The 18,195-nt window shown below is 29.3% G+C and overlaps 1 protein-coding gene across 17 annotated transcripts in view; it reads right to left on the bottom strand.

The window, feature by feature from the left end:
- LOC656174 (ankyrin-2) overlaps positions 1 to 18,195 on the bottom strand; it is a 133,235-nt gene that overhangs the window by 91,287 nt on the left and 23,753 nt on the right. For all 17 annotated transcript variants that reach the window (XR_010336337.1, XM_015978439.2, XM_015978438.2 and 14 more), the window contains exons 2-4: positions 4,991 to 5,098; positions 721 to 853; positions 376 to 539 (exon numbers count right to left, since the gene is read on the bottom strand). Coding sequence is in view for 16 of the 17 variants with exons in the window: in XM_015978439.2 (XP_015833925.1) it covers positions 376 to 539; positions 721 to 853; positions 4,991 to 5,098 (405 nt within the window). In the remaining variant the exon portion in view is untranslated. The remainder of the gene's footprint in view (positions 1 to 375; positions 540 to 720; positions 854 to 4,990; positions 5,099 to 18,195) is intronic.

Below are 18,195 nucleotides of genomic sequence, written 5' to 3' on the forward strand. Positions count from 1 at the left end.
TAATTAGCAAAGTTTGAACAAACATTTACAAAGGGTTTTAAATTAAAAATTTCAATCTTGTCTTAAAACTTAAAAAAGCTGAATTTCCAGCTTTAATCCGTTTAAGAAAGTGTGTTTTCTGCATACTGTTAAAATAAAACCCAGTTTAAAATAAATTGCGTAATTTACCACATTGTAGCACATACATTATGCTGTTGTTTAACGTACCATGAGCCATAATTCACTAAAACATGAACCTATAATTGACCCAATAAAGCTGATTTAATAATGCCTATTATGCCACAATCTGTCTGCAGGTTTAAACAGCCACTGATAAATCACCGAATTGTATTATTAGTCGAAAAGTCCCTGAAGACAATAACTGATGTAAATTACCTCAGTAGCTAACGTCTGATTTGCTCCTTTCGATAGCAAATACTTAACAACACCATCGTGATTCTCTTGAGCGGCCATATAGAGTGGAGTGAATCCATTCTGTGATTGTACATTAAGAGAAGCACCATGCTGAACTAACAACCTCACGATTTCTTCTTGTCCCGCTGTAAAATAAATTCATCGTCGTCAAATAAATAAAAGTCACAATTTGAGTGCAAGCGCACTGTTGTTTTTATGGTTAAAATATCGCAATTACCGCAACAACCAGAGCGCAACTTCCTGTCTTTTTTAAGAGAACACTCTCATTGAAAAAATACATCATTCAAATAAAAAAGCAGCGCTCACCCAATGAAGCTATGTGAAGTGCCGTATTTCCCTTTTTGGTGGCAGCGTCAACTATAGCACCTCGTTTTAGCAGTTCTCGGGCAATCTCGACATGACCATCTTTTGCAGCCAGATGTAGAGCGTTCAGACCGTTCTAGAATACAGACAATGCATTTAAAAAATATTATTGGTTCCCAAACTCTCTAAATGTAAAACAGCACGTTGTAAATTTGAGATGTTATGCAAGGGAAAGAAATTCTCTCATGGTTTTTCTATTTACAAAAATATTTGTGCGACACTACTGTGAAGTTTCTGTGTTTGCATAGCAAAGTATTTCTTTCGGTTTGGGAAAAAACGTGATGTTCTTTCCAAATAAAACGCAAAGTTGGAATATGTGTCATCTGTTGACAAACTGAAACGACTGAGCCCATCAATAATAACACTACACAAATAATTGAACTAGAATAAAAGTAACATCAACAGATGTAGACCTTTACATAATTAATAGCAACCGAATTTTTGGAAAGTTTAAAAAAAAATAACTTCTAAAAAGGTTGTGAAAAAACAGAAATCAGGTATTAAAAATCTAGCAATTTAGTATACAATTTAATTTTTATTAATTCTTACAGCAGGAAAAATAAAAACATAATCTCCACTGCAATCAATTCCATTACAAAAACTAATAAAATGAAGTACGCTTTGTAAAAAATTTCAAATTCTCTATTGCACAAAAAAGTTAATAGATCGTTCAACCTAAATATTGTTCTAACTTTGGTGCTTTAAAATTACTTCGTTTTCCAAAAAAATGAACTTACTGTATGTATATTTCTAAATACAAAGTGTATTAAAATAATTTTCATCTATTTACATGTAAAAAATTGTCAAATTCAAATTGTCAGTTAATTACATTAAAAAATTTTGTTAAAAAGCAATTAAAATGTTGTAAGTACTGATCAAGAAAACAGTTATTATCGAAGTTTATTTGCGAACTGGAGACTTAATAAATAAAGAATGACGACATTCGATGTCTGATAAAGCGGCATTTCTGATTTTACGTAAGAAATTCAAATGAATTTGAATTAAATGAATGAAAATGACTAAATGAAAATCATTATAATACACCTTGTATATAGTACTAAAATCAAGCACCTCAGTATGACAAATATTGTTTTCATTCAATTAATAAAAAAATTATTTTCAGTAAATTTTTCCATCAAGAATGTTTTTGTACACGGGTTCCTTAGTTTGTCACTCATTTTTCCACAACTCCAGGAGCATTCTTAAAAAATGTACAAGTTAAACTGCTTCAGAAAGTGACTACTGTTTCTAGTTTTGTTATGTAAGCAATTTACTATAATTTCAAAGTGAGAAAGTAAGTCATTTTTCAAAAGAGCTTGACTAAAAAAAATCTCTGAAATAATTTTATGCTTTTACATAATTTAATACACAACTAGTACAATGTGTTTTTAAATGATTCTCATCTAGTTAATTTTGAAATTGGTTTACATGTAAAAAAAAATGTGCCGCTCTGCTCAATTGTCAATACATGTCAAAACTGTCAGTTGTGAAATTCACAAATTGTCAATTAATTAATTTTAAAAATTTCGTAAAAATGCATCTAAATTGTTACACTGTGGAAGAAAACACTTTTATTGTCGAAGCTTATTTCCGAATTGGAGACTTAATAAATGGAGAATGGTAATATTCGGTGTCTAAATGCCTGTCATTAATTCTATAAAGCGGCATTTCTGATTTTACATGAGAAATTCAAAGATGACTAGATGAGAATCATTTAAAAACTCATTGCATTTCCAACAGAAAAGTGAAAAAATTAAAAAGCTGACATTAAATAACTTTAACGCTTCGAAAATAAACAGCTAAAAGACAAAAAAACTTAAAAACACTGAGATTAAAATTCTGAAGAACTAAGTAACTGAAAAACTGAACAAGAACTAGAAAACAGAAACACTAACAAATTGAAACACTTGCATTATAATTAAAAAAACAATACACTAATAAGAGACTTGAAAGCTAAAAAACTTAGAAACTGAAAGACTTATAATTTTAATTTAAGTGAGAAATTAAAAAACTATAAAACTGAAAAACTAAAATTTATAAGATTATATGAAAATAATGAGAAGTAAATGAAACTATAAGATAGTGAAACTATAAAAAATTGAAAAATTTGGGAATATGAAAATGAAATGAAAAAAAAACTGAAATAAGTTGAAAAACTTAAAAACTAACAAACTATAAGATTGAAAGAATGAAAGTCTGTGAGAAACAGAAAATCTCTAGATGTAAAATTAAAAAACTGGTAAAATAAAACATCTCATGTATTGTTTTTTTAATAAATACAATACATACTAATAAAAAATAAAAATAGCTGAAAAATATTCTTTTTAAATAAGAAAGGTTAAACACAACATTAGGATACTCAAAACATATTTAAAATGCAATTTAGCAATTTAGGAAAAATAATTGTCTCAAATATTTACCTTTTTAAAAAACAGATTTATTCCAAGTTTCAAGAAAAACCCTTAAAAATTGAGAGTTAGGAAAGTCTCTTAAGATCCGATCTCTAACAATAATTAATTATAAATTGATAACCATTCTAACATAATTGTAAATATACAAAGTCGCCAAAAATATGGATACAACTAAATATTTTCAGAATAGATTAACAGAGCACCTTAAAATTTGGGAAACAATTAAAAGTTTTCAAATTATGTTTTCTGAGAACTTTTTCAATTCTTTATCAACATTTATTTTGAAAATACGAGTACAAGGCTGACTCGATTTTTTTTTTTAAATGGCACCAAAGGTCAAATGTAACATTTTTTCTTGCATTCAGTGTTGTAATTTATACCCACCTTCATCCTTTAATAGGTAAAAAAAATGTTTTTTTTCACTTAAATGTAATTATTAATAATTTTTACTTAATATCTGGTCAATGTTCAAGCGGCAACGAGCTAACGATAGAAAAGACAACATTTCCGAGATTAACAAAATTTTACATTTTACATAATTTTATTTTTTCGATTTTTTAAAATTTCAATTACATTAAGGTATGCATGTGTAACTATACAGAACTCAGAAAAAAATTATCTTTCTAAAAATAGTAAATTAAAAAATCACATTAGTCTCATATCTTTAGAACAAATTGAGATGGAAATACAAGTATAAGGATAACTTGATTTTTTTTTAAATGACACGAAGGGTCAAATGTAACAGTTTTTTGTTACATTCAGTGTTGTAATTTATACCCATCTTTATCTATTGAAAGTTAAAAAAATGGTTTTTTTTTTCAGTTAAACGTAATTATTATCAACTTTTTACTTAATTTCTGGTCAATGTTCAAGCGGCAACGAGCTAACAAGAGAAAAGACAATATTTCCGAGGTTAACAAAATTTTACATTTTTGAAAATTTTATTATTTCGATTTTTTTCAATTTTATTAAAGTATGCATGTGTAACTCTACAGAACTCAGAAAAAAATGATAATTTATACCCACCTTTACCTTTTGAAAGGTAAAAAATGTTTTTTTTCACTTTTTCTAATTTTAATTAAATTACGATATGCATGTGTAAATCAACAAAACTCAGAAAAAAATGTTATTCTTAAAAACATTGAATGTGACCCTTCTGCCATTAAAAAAATCAAGTTAGTGTTGTATCCTAAGAACAAATTGAGATGGAAATTTGATAAACATCTTGAAACGTTAGAATTTATATACCAAATTTCAATAAGTTTTGATGAATATTTTTTGTAATATTTAACTGTATCCATATTTTTTAGCGACCTTAAATATAAATTTTATTAAAATGACAAGAAACAGAGAATTTCCAATTCTGAAAAAAAAATTGCAACACAAGAATTCAATGACAACAAGGGTTAAAAATACCTTTAAAACCAGTTTAAAATGAAGAAATTATGGATAATGTCTTCACTAATTACGATATCCAAGTCTCATTTTTTGTGAACGTAATTGATGGCATAATCATCTCCGTTTATGTTTAATGCAACGTTTTAATAGCGCAAAGTGCCGGCATTTGATTTAAACCTGATTGATACATTTCCGATATAGCATAATGTTATTGCAAGCTGATTGAAACACAACGCCTACAATATTTACTTCCACAATTAAAAATCTTTTAACGAAACGTTCAAATAATCACAAAGAATAAGCGAATATGATGTAAATGTTTGCGTTATTAAAATAAATTCGCTTGAGACTCGCATTATGCATATCCTGTCCATTTACTCCAACTATTTATAAAATTAAATTACCGCATTTGACGTATTAATATCCCTGACTGTCCCAGAATCCAAATATTCTTGAATTTTGTCCAATTGATTGGCCCTCGCTGCCCTCAGAAAAGCTGTATTCGGGTCAGTCTGCAAAAAACACATTTCATTAAAATCACAATCATAAATATTATGGTTCCTAAAGTTAGCCGAATCGACGATTTTAAAATTAGATCTTTTCTAAAATTAAGTACTGGAGTACATTCACACAGACGTAACAAATTATTGCGACATGCAGTTTTCGTCTTCCTCCTAATTTAAACACATGGTTGCTGTAATTCCTAGTAAATAAGGAAATGAAACGGTTGCGAAATAATTTCGAGCTACATATTTTAGAAGTGAAACTGAAAACATGGAATTTATTGAAAAACTTGCAGATTTCTATGTGGTGACTCTCTGATTAAAACTTCTTTGAAACTGTTTTCCATTTAAAACTTTCAAAGCTTTTTACGTGACCTTCTTGGCCAAGAAAATAACTTTTATAAAGCGCTTCTAAAGGAAGAAAAAATCCCACTTCCGGTGACACATAAAAGCTGAAACTAGGCTTTGCATTAATGACATCGTTTTGTATCACAAATATTTTTCACGTGTAATAGAAGCTCAAAATAATTCATCAAAGAAACTTTTTTTTACCAACATTAAAGTCGAAAGGATTTCCTCTGAGATACCGTTAAGTGATTTGGCAAATCCGATGCCTACTTATGTTAGACAAATATTAAATACCTAACTGCATGCATAAGTACATGATGGAATGTGGAATACGATGCCAATAACTGAACAACTTTATTACACTCATTTAAAACTATAACGAAATATCTGTTTCTTCATACATTGATTTATCTCTTTGCAGTTCACCACCTCTGAATTCCACCACGATTTTTTAGGACACACCCTTCTATCCAATACAGTTAAATAACCAAGCGAAAATCACTACAATCGAATGTTTATTGTAACAAAACCTAAGTGAAGATTTTTCTGGAAAATTATTACAGGTCGAATTCGCTCAAGCGTAGCGACGAACTTCGTCAAATTGCAATTACTCTTCATTAAGTCAGACACAAATACAACTTTATGGCAAGTTTAACTAGATTGCAAACCTCGAGTACTTAGTTATTAAGCTGTAATTAATTTAGTTTCAATTGTACAAAATAGTTCGAGGATAGCATTTCGTATATAAATTAAAATGTGAGGAGATAATCATTATCTGATTCAAAAAATATTTTCTCCAAACACTTGCTTGTAACAAAGAAAATTTGCAAATTGCAAATTAGCCACTAATTAATCCAAGTCACTTCCGCTCGCAATTATAACTGATATTTCAGTAGCCGGGCACTACAAACAAATAACAAAAAAATGCTTAAGCTTTTCTCAACTTGTCCATAAAACCGATATTTAACCTACAAAAAAATCTGTGTTATTCATTTTATCTCTTATCTGACTGTTTTAAACAGTTAATTTCATGATCAGCTTGACCGCAGAACTGCTATGGGTTAACCATCCTTTTTCGGGTTAACTCCATACGCAGTGTCTACACTTTTCTAACTTTTTTTCTCATTGATAACATAAAACTTTACCCTTTTCTTGAATGCGTTCTAATTTCTGTTTAATTTTATGAAACAGAGAGATGTGGGTGTGTTTTATTTTTAATAACAACAAAAAAGCAAGAATAAACCACAAAAAAGTAGTTTCCACTAAACATACGCACAGCAGGGCAAAATTGTAGTTAAGAATTTTAACTGTAATTTTAACCGGTAATGAAATACGTAACTACGTTAAGAACTTACAAAAAATCTGAATGTATTAAACAGTTAATTTCATGATCAACTTTACCGCAGAACTGCTATCCGTGGTTTTCGTGTTAACTCCTTACACAGTGTCTACACTTTTCTAACTTTTTTTCTCAATGATATCATGAAACTTTACCCTTTTCTTAAATGTGTTCTAATTTCTGTTTATTTTTATGAAACCGAACTGTGGTTGTCAGTTTTATATTTATTAGCAAAAAAGCATAAATAAACCACAAAAAAAAAAGTTTCCACTTACATACGCACACCAGGTCAAAATTGTGGTTAAGAAATTTAACTGTAATTTTAACCGGTAACGAAATACGTAACTACGTTAAAAATAAAAACTTAAAAAGCTCGTTTACAAACGAGATGAACTGTTAACTTTGTTAACATTTATTGTTTTGCTATTGTTAATTGTCAAGTATTTCTCCAAAAGTTTGCTTGTTACAAAGAAAATTAGCAAATTCCAAATTAGCCACTAATTATTTCAAGTCATTTCCGCTCGCAATTATAAACGATATTTCCGTAGCTGGACACTACAGAATAGCAGAAAAATGTGCTTAAACTTTTCTCAACTTGTCCATAAAAATCAATACTTAAGACCGATATTTAACCTACAAAAAATCAGTTATATTCATTTTATCTCTTATCTGAGTATTTTAAACAGTTAATGTCATGATCAACTTGACCGTAGAACTGCTATAGGTTAACCATCCTTTTTCGGGTTAACTCCTTACACAGTGTCTACACTTTTCTAATTTTTTTCATTATTGATATCAGGAAACTTTACCCTTTTCTTGAATGTGTGCTAATTCCTGTTTATTTTTATGAAACAGAGAACTGTGGTTGTCAGTTATATAAGTATTTATTAACAACAAAAAAGCATGAATAAACCACAAAAAAATTTACTTTTCCATTAAACATAAACACACCAGGTCAAAATTGTAGTTAAGAAATTTAACTGTAATTTTAACGGGTAATGAAATACGTAACTACGTTAAAAACTTAAAAAGCTCGTTTACAAACAGGAACTGTTAACTTCTTCTTATAACATTTTTTTAACTGAGTGGATAACTAAACACTGCACATCTTGAATAGAAAATTCTTCAGTATTTGTAAAACCTTTTTTCTCATAATTTGTTGAAAATACAAAAATAATAAAAATGTTCAAATTTTTTATAAAAAAAATTTATAATATGTAAAGATACAAAGTATAAATATATGTTTATGGTTATGGCAGTAAAGGTTTAAACAAAAATAACTCGAAATAAAATGAAAACAATTCTTTTCTTTAAACCTAAAACTGAAAAATAAGTTAAAAAAGTCTCACAAGAAAAAAATTTTACGTCTCAATTTTTTTTACTACAGTTTACTAATTTAATTTTAAAAAGAACGTAAAAAGTTCTTATAACTTTCCGATATATCGGAAATAAGAAATACGAGGTATGGAAGATATGGAATGTATGGAAGCTTACTTCACGACCGATATTTCAGTTGCAGGTTAAACCAAAATAATTGTGGTCACCAAATTATATTCTAGTTTTTTTTCTTTTTTTAGGCGTATTTTAGTGCTTATAGTTACAATTTAATTTTCGTTAAAAATTGACCCATGAAAATATGTCAGTTAACACCCTTTTTTCAGGGTAACTCATACTCATACAGTGTTGCCAACTTGATGAATTTTTCGCAGTTTTGGTGAATTCTTATAATATTTGAAAAACTTTTTGACCCGTTTCGAATTATTCCAGATTTTTAGAATTTAATTTAATTAGCAAAATTCTAAACAAAATTAAAAAAAAAGAGGAGGGAAGAATTAAAAGAGAATTTGGACAATGTAGAATAAGTGTTTACAAAATAATGAGTATAGTCTGAAAAGAATTCTAAAAAAGAATCTAGAGAAGAAAACTTTAAATAATCTAAAGAACAATACAGAAACAATGTCAAAAAACAATTTAAAAGGACTCTAAACAAAACTACAATTTTCAAAAAACGCGGAGTAGAAAACTACAAGAAAATTTGAAAAATGTAGAAATAATGAAAAAGTTTTCATAAAAAAGTTTTGAGTAGAGTAGAAAATATTGTAAAGAAGTATCAGGACAAGAATTTTTAAAAGAATTTAAAGGCGGGTTTATAAACTAATAATCTAAACTCAAATCCAGAGTTTAGGAGTATCTTAAAGAAATCTAAAAAAAAATAAAAAACAATGCTAAAAAATAATCTAGAAAAATTCTAAACGAAACTAGAGAAGAATTTTAAAAGGACGCAGAAAAAAATCTGAGAAAGAAGAAAGAAAAAATCTAAATAAAAACTCAGATTTCATATCTACACAGACGGGTTTAGAAAAATTTTAAGAAAAAACTAAGAAAAGTACAGAAACAATGCTAAAAAATAATCTAGAAAAACTTTAGACGAAACAAGAGAAGACTTTTGAAAAATACGCAGAGAAAAATCTAAGAAAGAATTTGAATAATGTTTATTTTTTATTTACGCTGTCGTGCAATAAAGAAATATATGTCTTTTGCCCTTATTACTTTTTTAAGTTTCTAAAATCAATTCTTATTTAACTGTGCAGAATTATGGTGATTCTAAAACAATTCCCAGCATTCAGGGTTAAATACTTGGGTAAGATTTAACCGCGATTAACTTAAATCCTGTATTGAAATATTGGACATAAGTGAGTTAGGATAACTTGATAATTTTTATATGATTATAATTAAAACTCGTTTACGAGTTCGCAAAAATAAAAAAACAACAAAAACCATCAAACGCTTCGACAAAACAAAATCCGTAGACAGCTTTCGTCACCATTACCACGATCCATTTCATTGCTCACGACTTTCTTATGAAATAATTGAGTTAATGACCTTTATAATAAGAGGGTCAATAATTTTGCATGGCTCTGAACCTCAAACGGAAACACTCAATTGTATTTCTTCAGGACATACAATAATACGTCTCCAACCTATTCAATTAAGCTATAGAGAGCCTACATCAACAATTTTGATATTATACCAATTTGTAGACGAAAGTATTTTTAGATGCAAATTTATGCTAATCTAGAACATTTCTGATTATCAGACGTAAATTTTATATTTTATTACGCGTTACATCACTCCTATAATAAACATTATGACTAATTAAGTGTCACATGATGATGGCTATTACAGCCGCTCGTACGACCCAGTTGTAATCATCTTGATAAACGACTTTTGACAAGTGACTAGAATTACAAATTGTTGCCTTTGCACAGATTTCGAAAATTTTTCGGCCACGCAAACAGAATAAAACATGCAATTGGTTAATAAAACTTATCTGATAACATTCCATTTTTTAACTTTTCAGACGCCAAATTTTGAAATGTTGGGGACTCCTGAAAAATCACTTGACGGCCCAAAAACCCGATGCTATTGAAGAGGATGTCGGCAATGAAGCAAAAATGTCGCAGGCAGCAAGTGGAACCAATTATCCAACTACAGTAATACAACTAAACCAGCCAAGCTAAACCGCCATGAACTCGACACAGTTATGTTTTAAGTGAATAAAGCGAAAATTTGAGATGGAAAGAATGCTGGTGATTAATTTTTGACGAAAAAGCGCCTTTTAATAGCGCAAGCTCACAATGAATACACAAATTAAATTGCCTCAGGAATTCTCGTTGCTGCTATCAAATGGCTTTCGCATGCTCGTCTTTGTTGGTTCAGTGTGAGTAGGTAGAGATAAATCCGCCCAACAAAGGGATAAATGCTTATTAAAATTTTCTCGCGATTGTTTCACACAGAAAATAACTTCCCAGTCTTCCTCTTTAATGCAAATGCTTGGCCATATACATGTTACGTGCTAGAGCTGATAACAACATATTAAATTACCTTTAATTAATTACTGAATTGCTACTACTTGTGTGGAAATTTAGCAAATGCCAATAAAAACTCGCTAAACATTTACCCAAACTGGTTAAGAAAAGTTAGTCACGCAAACTTATTGGATCGTGAGTCTCTTCACAGTTAGAACTGGCCTAATTTCTCTATTTTTTAATCTAATAGTGCAGAATTGGAACTGGAAATTATTTGAACATTATTCATTTGTGAATGATTTGTTTCCTCTTTATCACCATTTCCTCCTAAAGGCAAAACTCCATTGACCAAAATAAGTAATTTAGTCGTAAGAAAGGCGAAAGCAGAGTTTTATTAAAGTGTAGTGTTTCCTAGAGCCTCCAGTATCCTTTTTTTAAGCTAATAATAAATCTAACGCGGCAATAAATTAATGAATATCCTGTGGCTTTAACCACGTGCATATTGCAGTTAACGGTACGTCGTAAAGTAACTAAGAAAAACTATAGACGGCGTAATTTATTACCAACTTACACACCTATTGACAGGTATTATTACCTACTTTACGCACGCGATACTTGAAAATTTTTCAAGATTTTATTCCATCGGCAAGAAACGCACCAAAGAAGACTAGAAGAACAAATAATGAGACAAAATAATGAACAGTTGGGTGTTTGTATCAACTCATTTAAAATAAAAGTTATCTATCAAGTTAGCAAAAGTTTCTCAAAGTCAAAAAATTTCACAAAAAAATATATTTTGTGATTTTGCATGTAGTACCTATACAGGGTTAGTCTCTTATAAGTATATCTTTACCAAATCTCAAAAACCAATAATCATACAAAACTCAGCGTTTGTTATTTAAATACTTTGTACCGTGAGATCGAAAATGTACTGAATCAAAGCAAGCCTTGAAAGGGAAATGTAACTTAAGCTACATTTCTTTTCGAAACATCGTGTTGCAAAAGACAGTAGAGGAGACTAAGGTTTAAAAAATTCTTAGAGAAATTTCTCCCAAATTCCGGTAGCCATCGTTCACGATTTGAATATTTTCACTCCCCATTTTTTTTACATGTTAAAATAGCGTTCTACAATGTAGGCATTTTGTTGGATGGTAAACACCATTTCGGAATAATTTAAATTAAGCAAGGAATCAGTTATTGAAAAATCCTGATCTGGCAATTTTTGACATGTGGTAGCACGATCTGCTCTAATTCAGTTTATTTTTGGTCTCATGTTATTTTTCTCTATCCATGTAATTTTTTCAGATATTTTAATACAGATAGTTGGACAAACTAAACCAAACCAAACCAAACTTTGAAATCAGGCGCTTTGTAGCTAAACTATGTACCTTACGAAAAAAACAATCAGTACATCATCAAGTACTTCAAGAATAATTTTTCTCGAAATTTCTTTTGGTTTTGGAGATTAAAAAGAAAGTGGTTTCTTTTAAATAACACCCTACTACGGCGATTTTTTTTTGTAAAAAAATTATATGCTGTAAAAATTACTTCTAATTGAACAACTCTGTTTTTAAACCAGTGGTTTCCTTAAAATAAATCAATAAAATTGCTTTCCGAGCTTATTACCATCCATGGATGTTTTTATTTGCGAATTTACACTAGAAAGTGGTTGTTAAGAAAGTGAACCGATTTTAAATTATTCCAAATTGAATTAATTAATATCATTGTACAAAATTATTATTTCTTATGTTGACATTTGACTGCTGTTTTGTTCAAAAAATTTGTAAAACATATGTTCCTTCCATAAAAAAGAATTAAATAAAAATCAATTATCAAAATAATTTTAGAGCTAATAACAGTAATAACAATGATATTACTATTACAAGAAGAAGCATTTACTTAAGTTTATTCATACAGCGCATTGTTTTTAAAGTTGTTTAAAATATCATTTAAGCGTTGTTTGTCTTAGAGTAACACAACAAATCACAAAATTTCGACTACATAACTAATATTTTAATATTTTTAGTTTTGTTAATACAGTAGAACTTCGATAACCACAATGTGTTCAAAAATGGTTGTTTATCAAGTCACCTATGAAATTTGAACGTAATGTGCCGCATAATTTAATGCCTTCAAAGCAACAGATCTGTCAAAATAATGCAAAGAACCTAGAATCCAAAAACAAAAAAAACGCAACAACAAAAATGACAAAAATATAAAACATAAATCAAAGCAAATCCTATACTTGAAATAACTTTGACGAAAAATGCAAAAAAGTGAGTAAAAAGCTAATTCAAAGATTGAACAAGAAAACTACAATAGTCATTTAAACGAAGCGGCACATTAAATTAGATATCCATAGTCGACTTGATGACCAACCATTTTTGGAAACATTGCAGAATAGGCATTGCCAGCAAAATAAATCTAGCGAAAAGAACAGAGTCAAAAATTTGAGATCTAAACAGAAACGGAAATTTATGGAATAAGCATTGTACGAAAAATTAATACAGTTTAACAAAAAAAAAACACTACATGCAAAAAATATTTTCTATTATTTTTTGTCATCATTCTAAAACAAACAATGATTAATTGTTTTGTGCAAATACGTAAAAAAATATTACACCTTTTCCAATTTTATTGTAGTTCAGAAAATATCAAATATATTTGAGATTAATCAATTGTATTTCATTACAAATGTATCATTTGTAGCTCAGAAAAGTAAAATGTATTCCAAAAAAGACAAATTGTATTTTATAAAATAATAATAATTGATTTTCAAAATTAACACATCGACAATACTTGAAGGAGAATCACGAAAAGGCACGAACGAAGTGAGTGTCATGAGGATGTAAGATTTTGCAAGTCCTCAGACTCTTTCCCAATTTACAAAAAAAAATGCATGAAGGACTTTATTAAAAAAAAACTGATATACAATTGGAGAAACTGTAGAATCAAAATATAAATGTTAGGGTGTGAAAGTTCGACTTAAAAAGACAAACTTTAGTCTAGAGATCGTCAAAAAAGTTCGAGATATCAAGAAATTCAAGAAGTTCTAGTTATCAAATAAGTAGTATTTACATGTAATTATAAAAAAACCCTGGAAACAATTCACATTCAAAACAGTAATAGCTCAAAGTAGTAGTAAAAAATACCTAAGTTTTAACAGACTCACCTAGTACATGAATTTCTTAATTTTCCTTTTAAATACAAATTTTTTTCTGCAAATGACTAAATAGTATATATACCGTATATACTATATATAGTAGTATATATAAGTTTCTTATACTAAATTTAGGGCTTCTTACAACAGTTAGGTGCCATACTACATAAAAAATCTGATACGATGTAGTAATAAAGTATGTAAATAACTACCACAGAACATTTGTATTTTATTTTTATTTTTTTAATTTAGTTGCACAGCACGAGAAAATAAATAAACAACACAATGTACGATGAGCTGTAAAGTGCGGGAGCATGGCTCCCAAGTCGACACTAAGAAATCTTTATCTTTACATAAACAGAAGTTACGCTTCTCAAGATTTGCCCCTTTTTCTCCACTAACCTTTTTAATAAAAACTTATGAACACCAATGACATTGAAGGTGCACTTGAGAATACCAAACATACGCCTACAAACTCGTCTGATAATAAGCAATGTCAGATTCTTATGTCATCAAGAAATATTTATTTTCCTTAAATTAAGTCCCTGACCTATTGTATTAACCTGATTCGAATACCCACTGCCATAAATTCCCGAAGAATAATTTTACATTTTTTGTTGTAAAAATCTCTTTTGTTTTTCAATCCAATTAATTCATGTTAATTCAATTAAAGATAAATTGCTGCTCTGATTTCAACCGTATAACATCCTCAATCAGTGTAATTAAGATGTCGTGACAATAAGACGTCTCATACAACCCCTCCTAACTTTAATAAAGTAATGTACATTCGCCATTAATCAAAACTTAATTAAAACATGAGGACCTAAATCAACCACCTCTAGATCGAGATAGTCATTGACCCAGCTCCAAACAAATATACAGGTGTGCTGAAGTTTACAATTTTTCAAACTCGTACCGTACTTTCACTACTCATTCTACATCGCCTAGCTGGAAGCCGTACGTGATTCTCCGCAATTACAGAATTTTATTTAAAACCTTGAAATATTTACGACGGCACTGAAATTATTGTCCCACATTTATTATAACAGTAATGTCAATATCGGTGACTTTGTGCACGTTCCAATTTATCAGATTTGGAGACAGAGATAAATCGGCTTTTTGGTATTTTTCATTTCAAGTAACGCAACCAACTGTGAAACAGATGAAACTTGTACAAGCAATCCGTTCATGAATCTATGACAAATAGGCAAAACATTTATATGTTTACACGGGAAGACAGCATTGCTGTGTGGCGATGCAAACACAACATTTCCGACATTTCAAAATCCTTATTTGACTTACTCGAGTTATGGGGAGCATTGAGGAATATGGAAAGCAAAAGACTCAATTTTTAACAATATTTTAAAGACTCTAGAAGAACAAATTAACAAGTACCAAGCAATAATGTATACTGATTTTCTTTTCTGCTTACTCACTTGATAATCAAAATAGATGTCACATTTGTATATCACATATAGTTGCTTTAATACAATGTGTTCAAAAATGATTGTTCATCAAGTTGACTATGGAATTCAAAATCATTGTGCCGCTTAGTGCAAATGACTCGTAATTTTTCGGTCAAGTCTTTGAACTAAATGTTTACTCACTTTTTGGCATTTTTCGGCAAAATTTTTCAAGTGTAGGGTTTGTCATGATTTGTGTTTTATATTTTTATATTTTTATTGTTGTGTATTCTTTCCTTTTTGAATTCAAAGCTTTTTTGCATTATTTTGACGGATCTGTCACTTTAACGACATTCACAATTGAAATTAAGCGGCACATTTCGTTCAAATTTTAAAAGAGACTTGATGAACAACCATCTTTGAACACATTGTATATTCACTAAAAGTTTTGAAAATTTGTTTCTGCTTTCTAGTTTGGCATTCGTTCTGTGATAAACTAATTGTTAAACATTTTATTTGCTTCAAAATATCGTCAAGTGAATGTACATTAAGCCCAAACAACTTTTGTATCCATTAAGATTTAAAGTCTTATGAAGAGAGGTATTAAATTTTTAGGATAAAAAAACATGTCATTCGTTTACTACTAGTCAGTAGCGTGTTTTCGTAGAAGCCTAAGAAATCCGGGCTTGGGGCGCAAAAATTTGAATGAGCGCAAAAATGTTCAGAAAGAATTTTTTTCTTCAAAGAAATAAGAAGCAAAATAAAATTATGGTAATTATTTTATTTAAATATTTCCAATTTTTGAGCTCCTTGTCAGTTACGGGAATAAAAAAAATGCCCAAAGTCGGTTCAAATTTACCAAGATCTTAATCATAACTTGGAAGGCGAATTTCTCCAAGTCATAGACATATCGTCTTTCAACTAATTGTACGTTTACATCTGAGATTTCTCTCTAGACATTTATGTCAAGTGTCGGACAAAAAATTTACATTCCGATAGAAATATCTTGAATTTCTGTCATGGAATTCTGTCAGACATTTTTCAAAATGTATTTTCAGCACTAAATAAACGTTTTTCAACAAGTTTTTCTAGTCATTCAGACTGATTTTGTGTCGCAATTCTGTCTTGTTTACATTATGACACTTCAGTGACTGACATAATACGTGTACAGATGTAGTAACTACACCATAATGAACACTTGGACTTACTAAAAAATTGAAGATGAATAATATTGATACAGACATACAATTTTCGATTCTTGTAATTTTGTTGAAAATTTTCGCTTATAAATAATAAAGACTACCGCAGATCTACACTATCTGATCTTAATTAAAGGTTCTATTGCAGTAATGTGCATCAGAAGTAAAGTGCTTATTGTCTTCAGTTTTGACAAAATTATTAACACAGCATTTGCTAACAAGAAAGCCAGAAGAAACTTTGAAGACATTGTTGTTTTTTTAAATTTTTTAATTATGTATGAATGTTTAGTAATTATTATAAAGAGACAATAAGCATGTATTAGTGAACAATTTTACAATCATTGTAATACCTTCTCACCATTACTATTAGCAAAATTAATAAAAAAAAGCATCAACGAATGATATATCAATTAAAAAAGTATACCTTTTAAAAGATATAGAGGAAGATTCTACTCTACCAAATATATCTCTAAAACTAAAATTCAGCGTTCTTTTTCAAATACTCTATTTTACTACAAGCCTGAATTTTTTTTGATTTTTTTCTACAATTGCTTATAATTAAAATTAATTAAGTATAGCTGCAATAAATTGATTATTACACCTTATTGTGTCATCTGTAAACAATCAATGCTTAAGTAAATGTTGTTTTGCCATCAAAATCCGTAAAAAAATGGCGCTAGCCCCAAAAAAATAGTTAATAAAGTCAAAATTCAAATAAACACTCTGTATAGAAACAACGAGCGGAGCGAAATTTTCTTAGGGCTTTCAGCGCCAAAATAGGTTGATACACCACTGCTACTAGTCTACATTAAGATAAACTAACCCTGATAGTACAAAGTAAGAAGCAGTCTGTAATACTTTTGCTCTTGCAAAAATTGTCAAGTACTGATACTTTACAATGAATATTTAAAAAACTTGACGTCCTAATTTTTTTCCACTTCAGTATTGAGCTCCTTGCTAGTTACGGGAATAAAAAAAATGCTCAAAATCAATTCAAATTTACAAAGATCTTGATCATAACTTGGACGGCAAATTACTCCAAGTCATAGACATATCGTCTTTCAACTAATTGTACGTTTACATCTGAGATTTCTCTCTAGACATTCATGTCAAGTGTCGGACAAAAAATTTACATTCCGATAGAAATATCTTGGATTTCTGTCATGGAATTCTGTCAGACATTTTTCAAAATGTATTTTCAGCACTAAATATACGTTTTTCAACAAGTTATTCTAGTCATTCATTCTGATTTTGTGTGGCAATTCAATTGTTTACATTCTGACACTTCAGTGTCTGACATAATAAGTGTCCAGATGTAGTAACTAAACCATAATGGACACTTGGACTAAAAAATTGAAGGTGAATAAAATTGATACAGACATACTATTTTCGATTCTTGTAATTTTGTTGAAAATCTTCGCTTATAAATAATATAATAAAGACTACCGCAGATCTACACTATCTGATCTTAATTAAAGGTTCTATTGCAGTAATGTGCATCAGAAGTAAAGTGCATATTGTCTTCAGTTTTGACAAAATTATTAACACAGCATTTGCTAACAAGAAAGCCAGAAGAAACTTTGAAGACATTGTTGTTTTTTTAAATTTTTTAATTATGTATGAATGTTTAGTAATTATTATAAACAGACAATAAGCATGTATTAGGGAACGATTTTACAGTCATTGTAATACCTTCTCACCATTACCAAAATTAATAAAAAAAAGAAAAGCATCAACGAATAATATATATCAAACACTAAAATTTAAAAAACCTTTGGTGTGATATACAGAGAGATTCTACCAAATATATCTCTGAAACTAAAATTCAGCGTTTTCTCTATTACATAC

The sequence above is a fragment of the Tribolium castaneum genome, chromosome 1, assembly GCF_031307605.1.
Source record: "Tribolium castaneum strain GA2 chromosome 1, icTriCast1.1, whole genome shotgun sequence".
NCBI lineage: Eukaryota > Metazoa > Arthropoda > Insecta > Coleoptera > Tenebrionidae > Tribolium > Tribolium castaneum.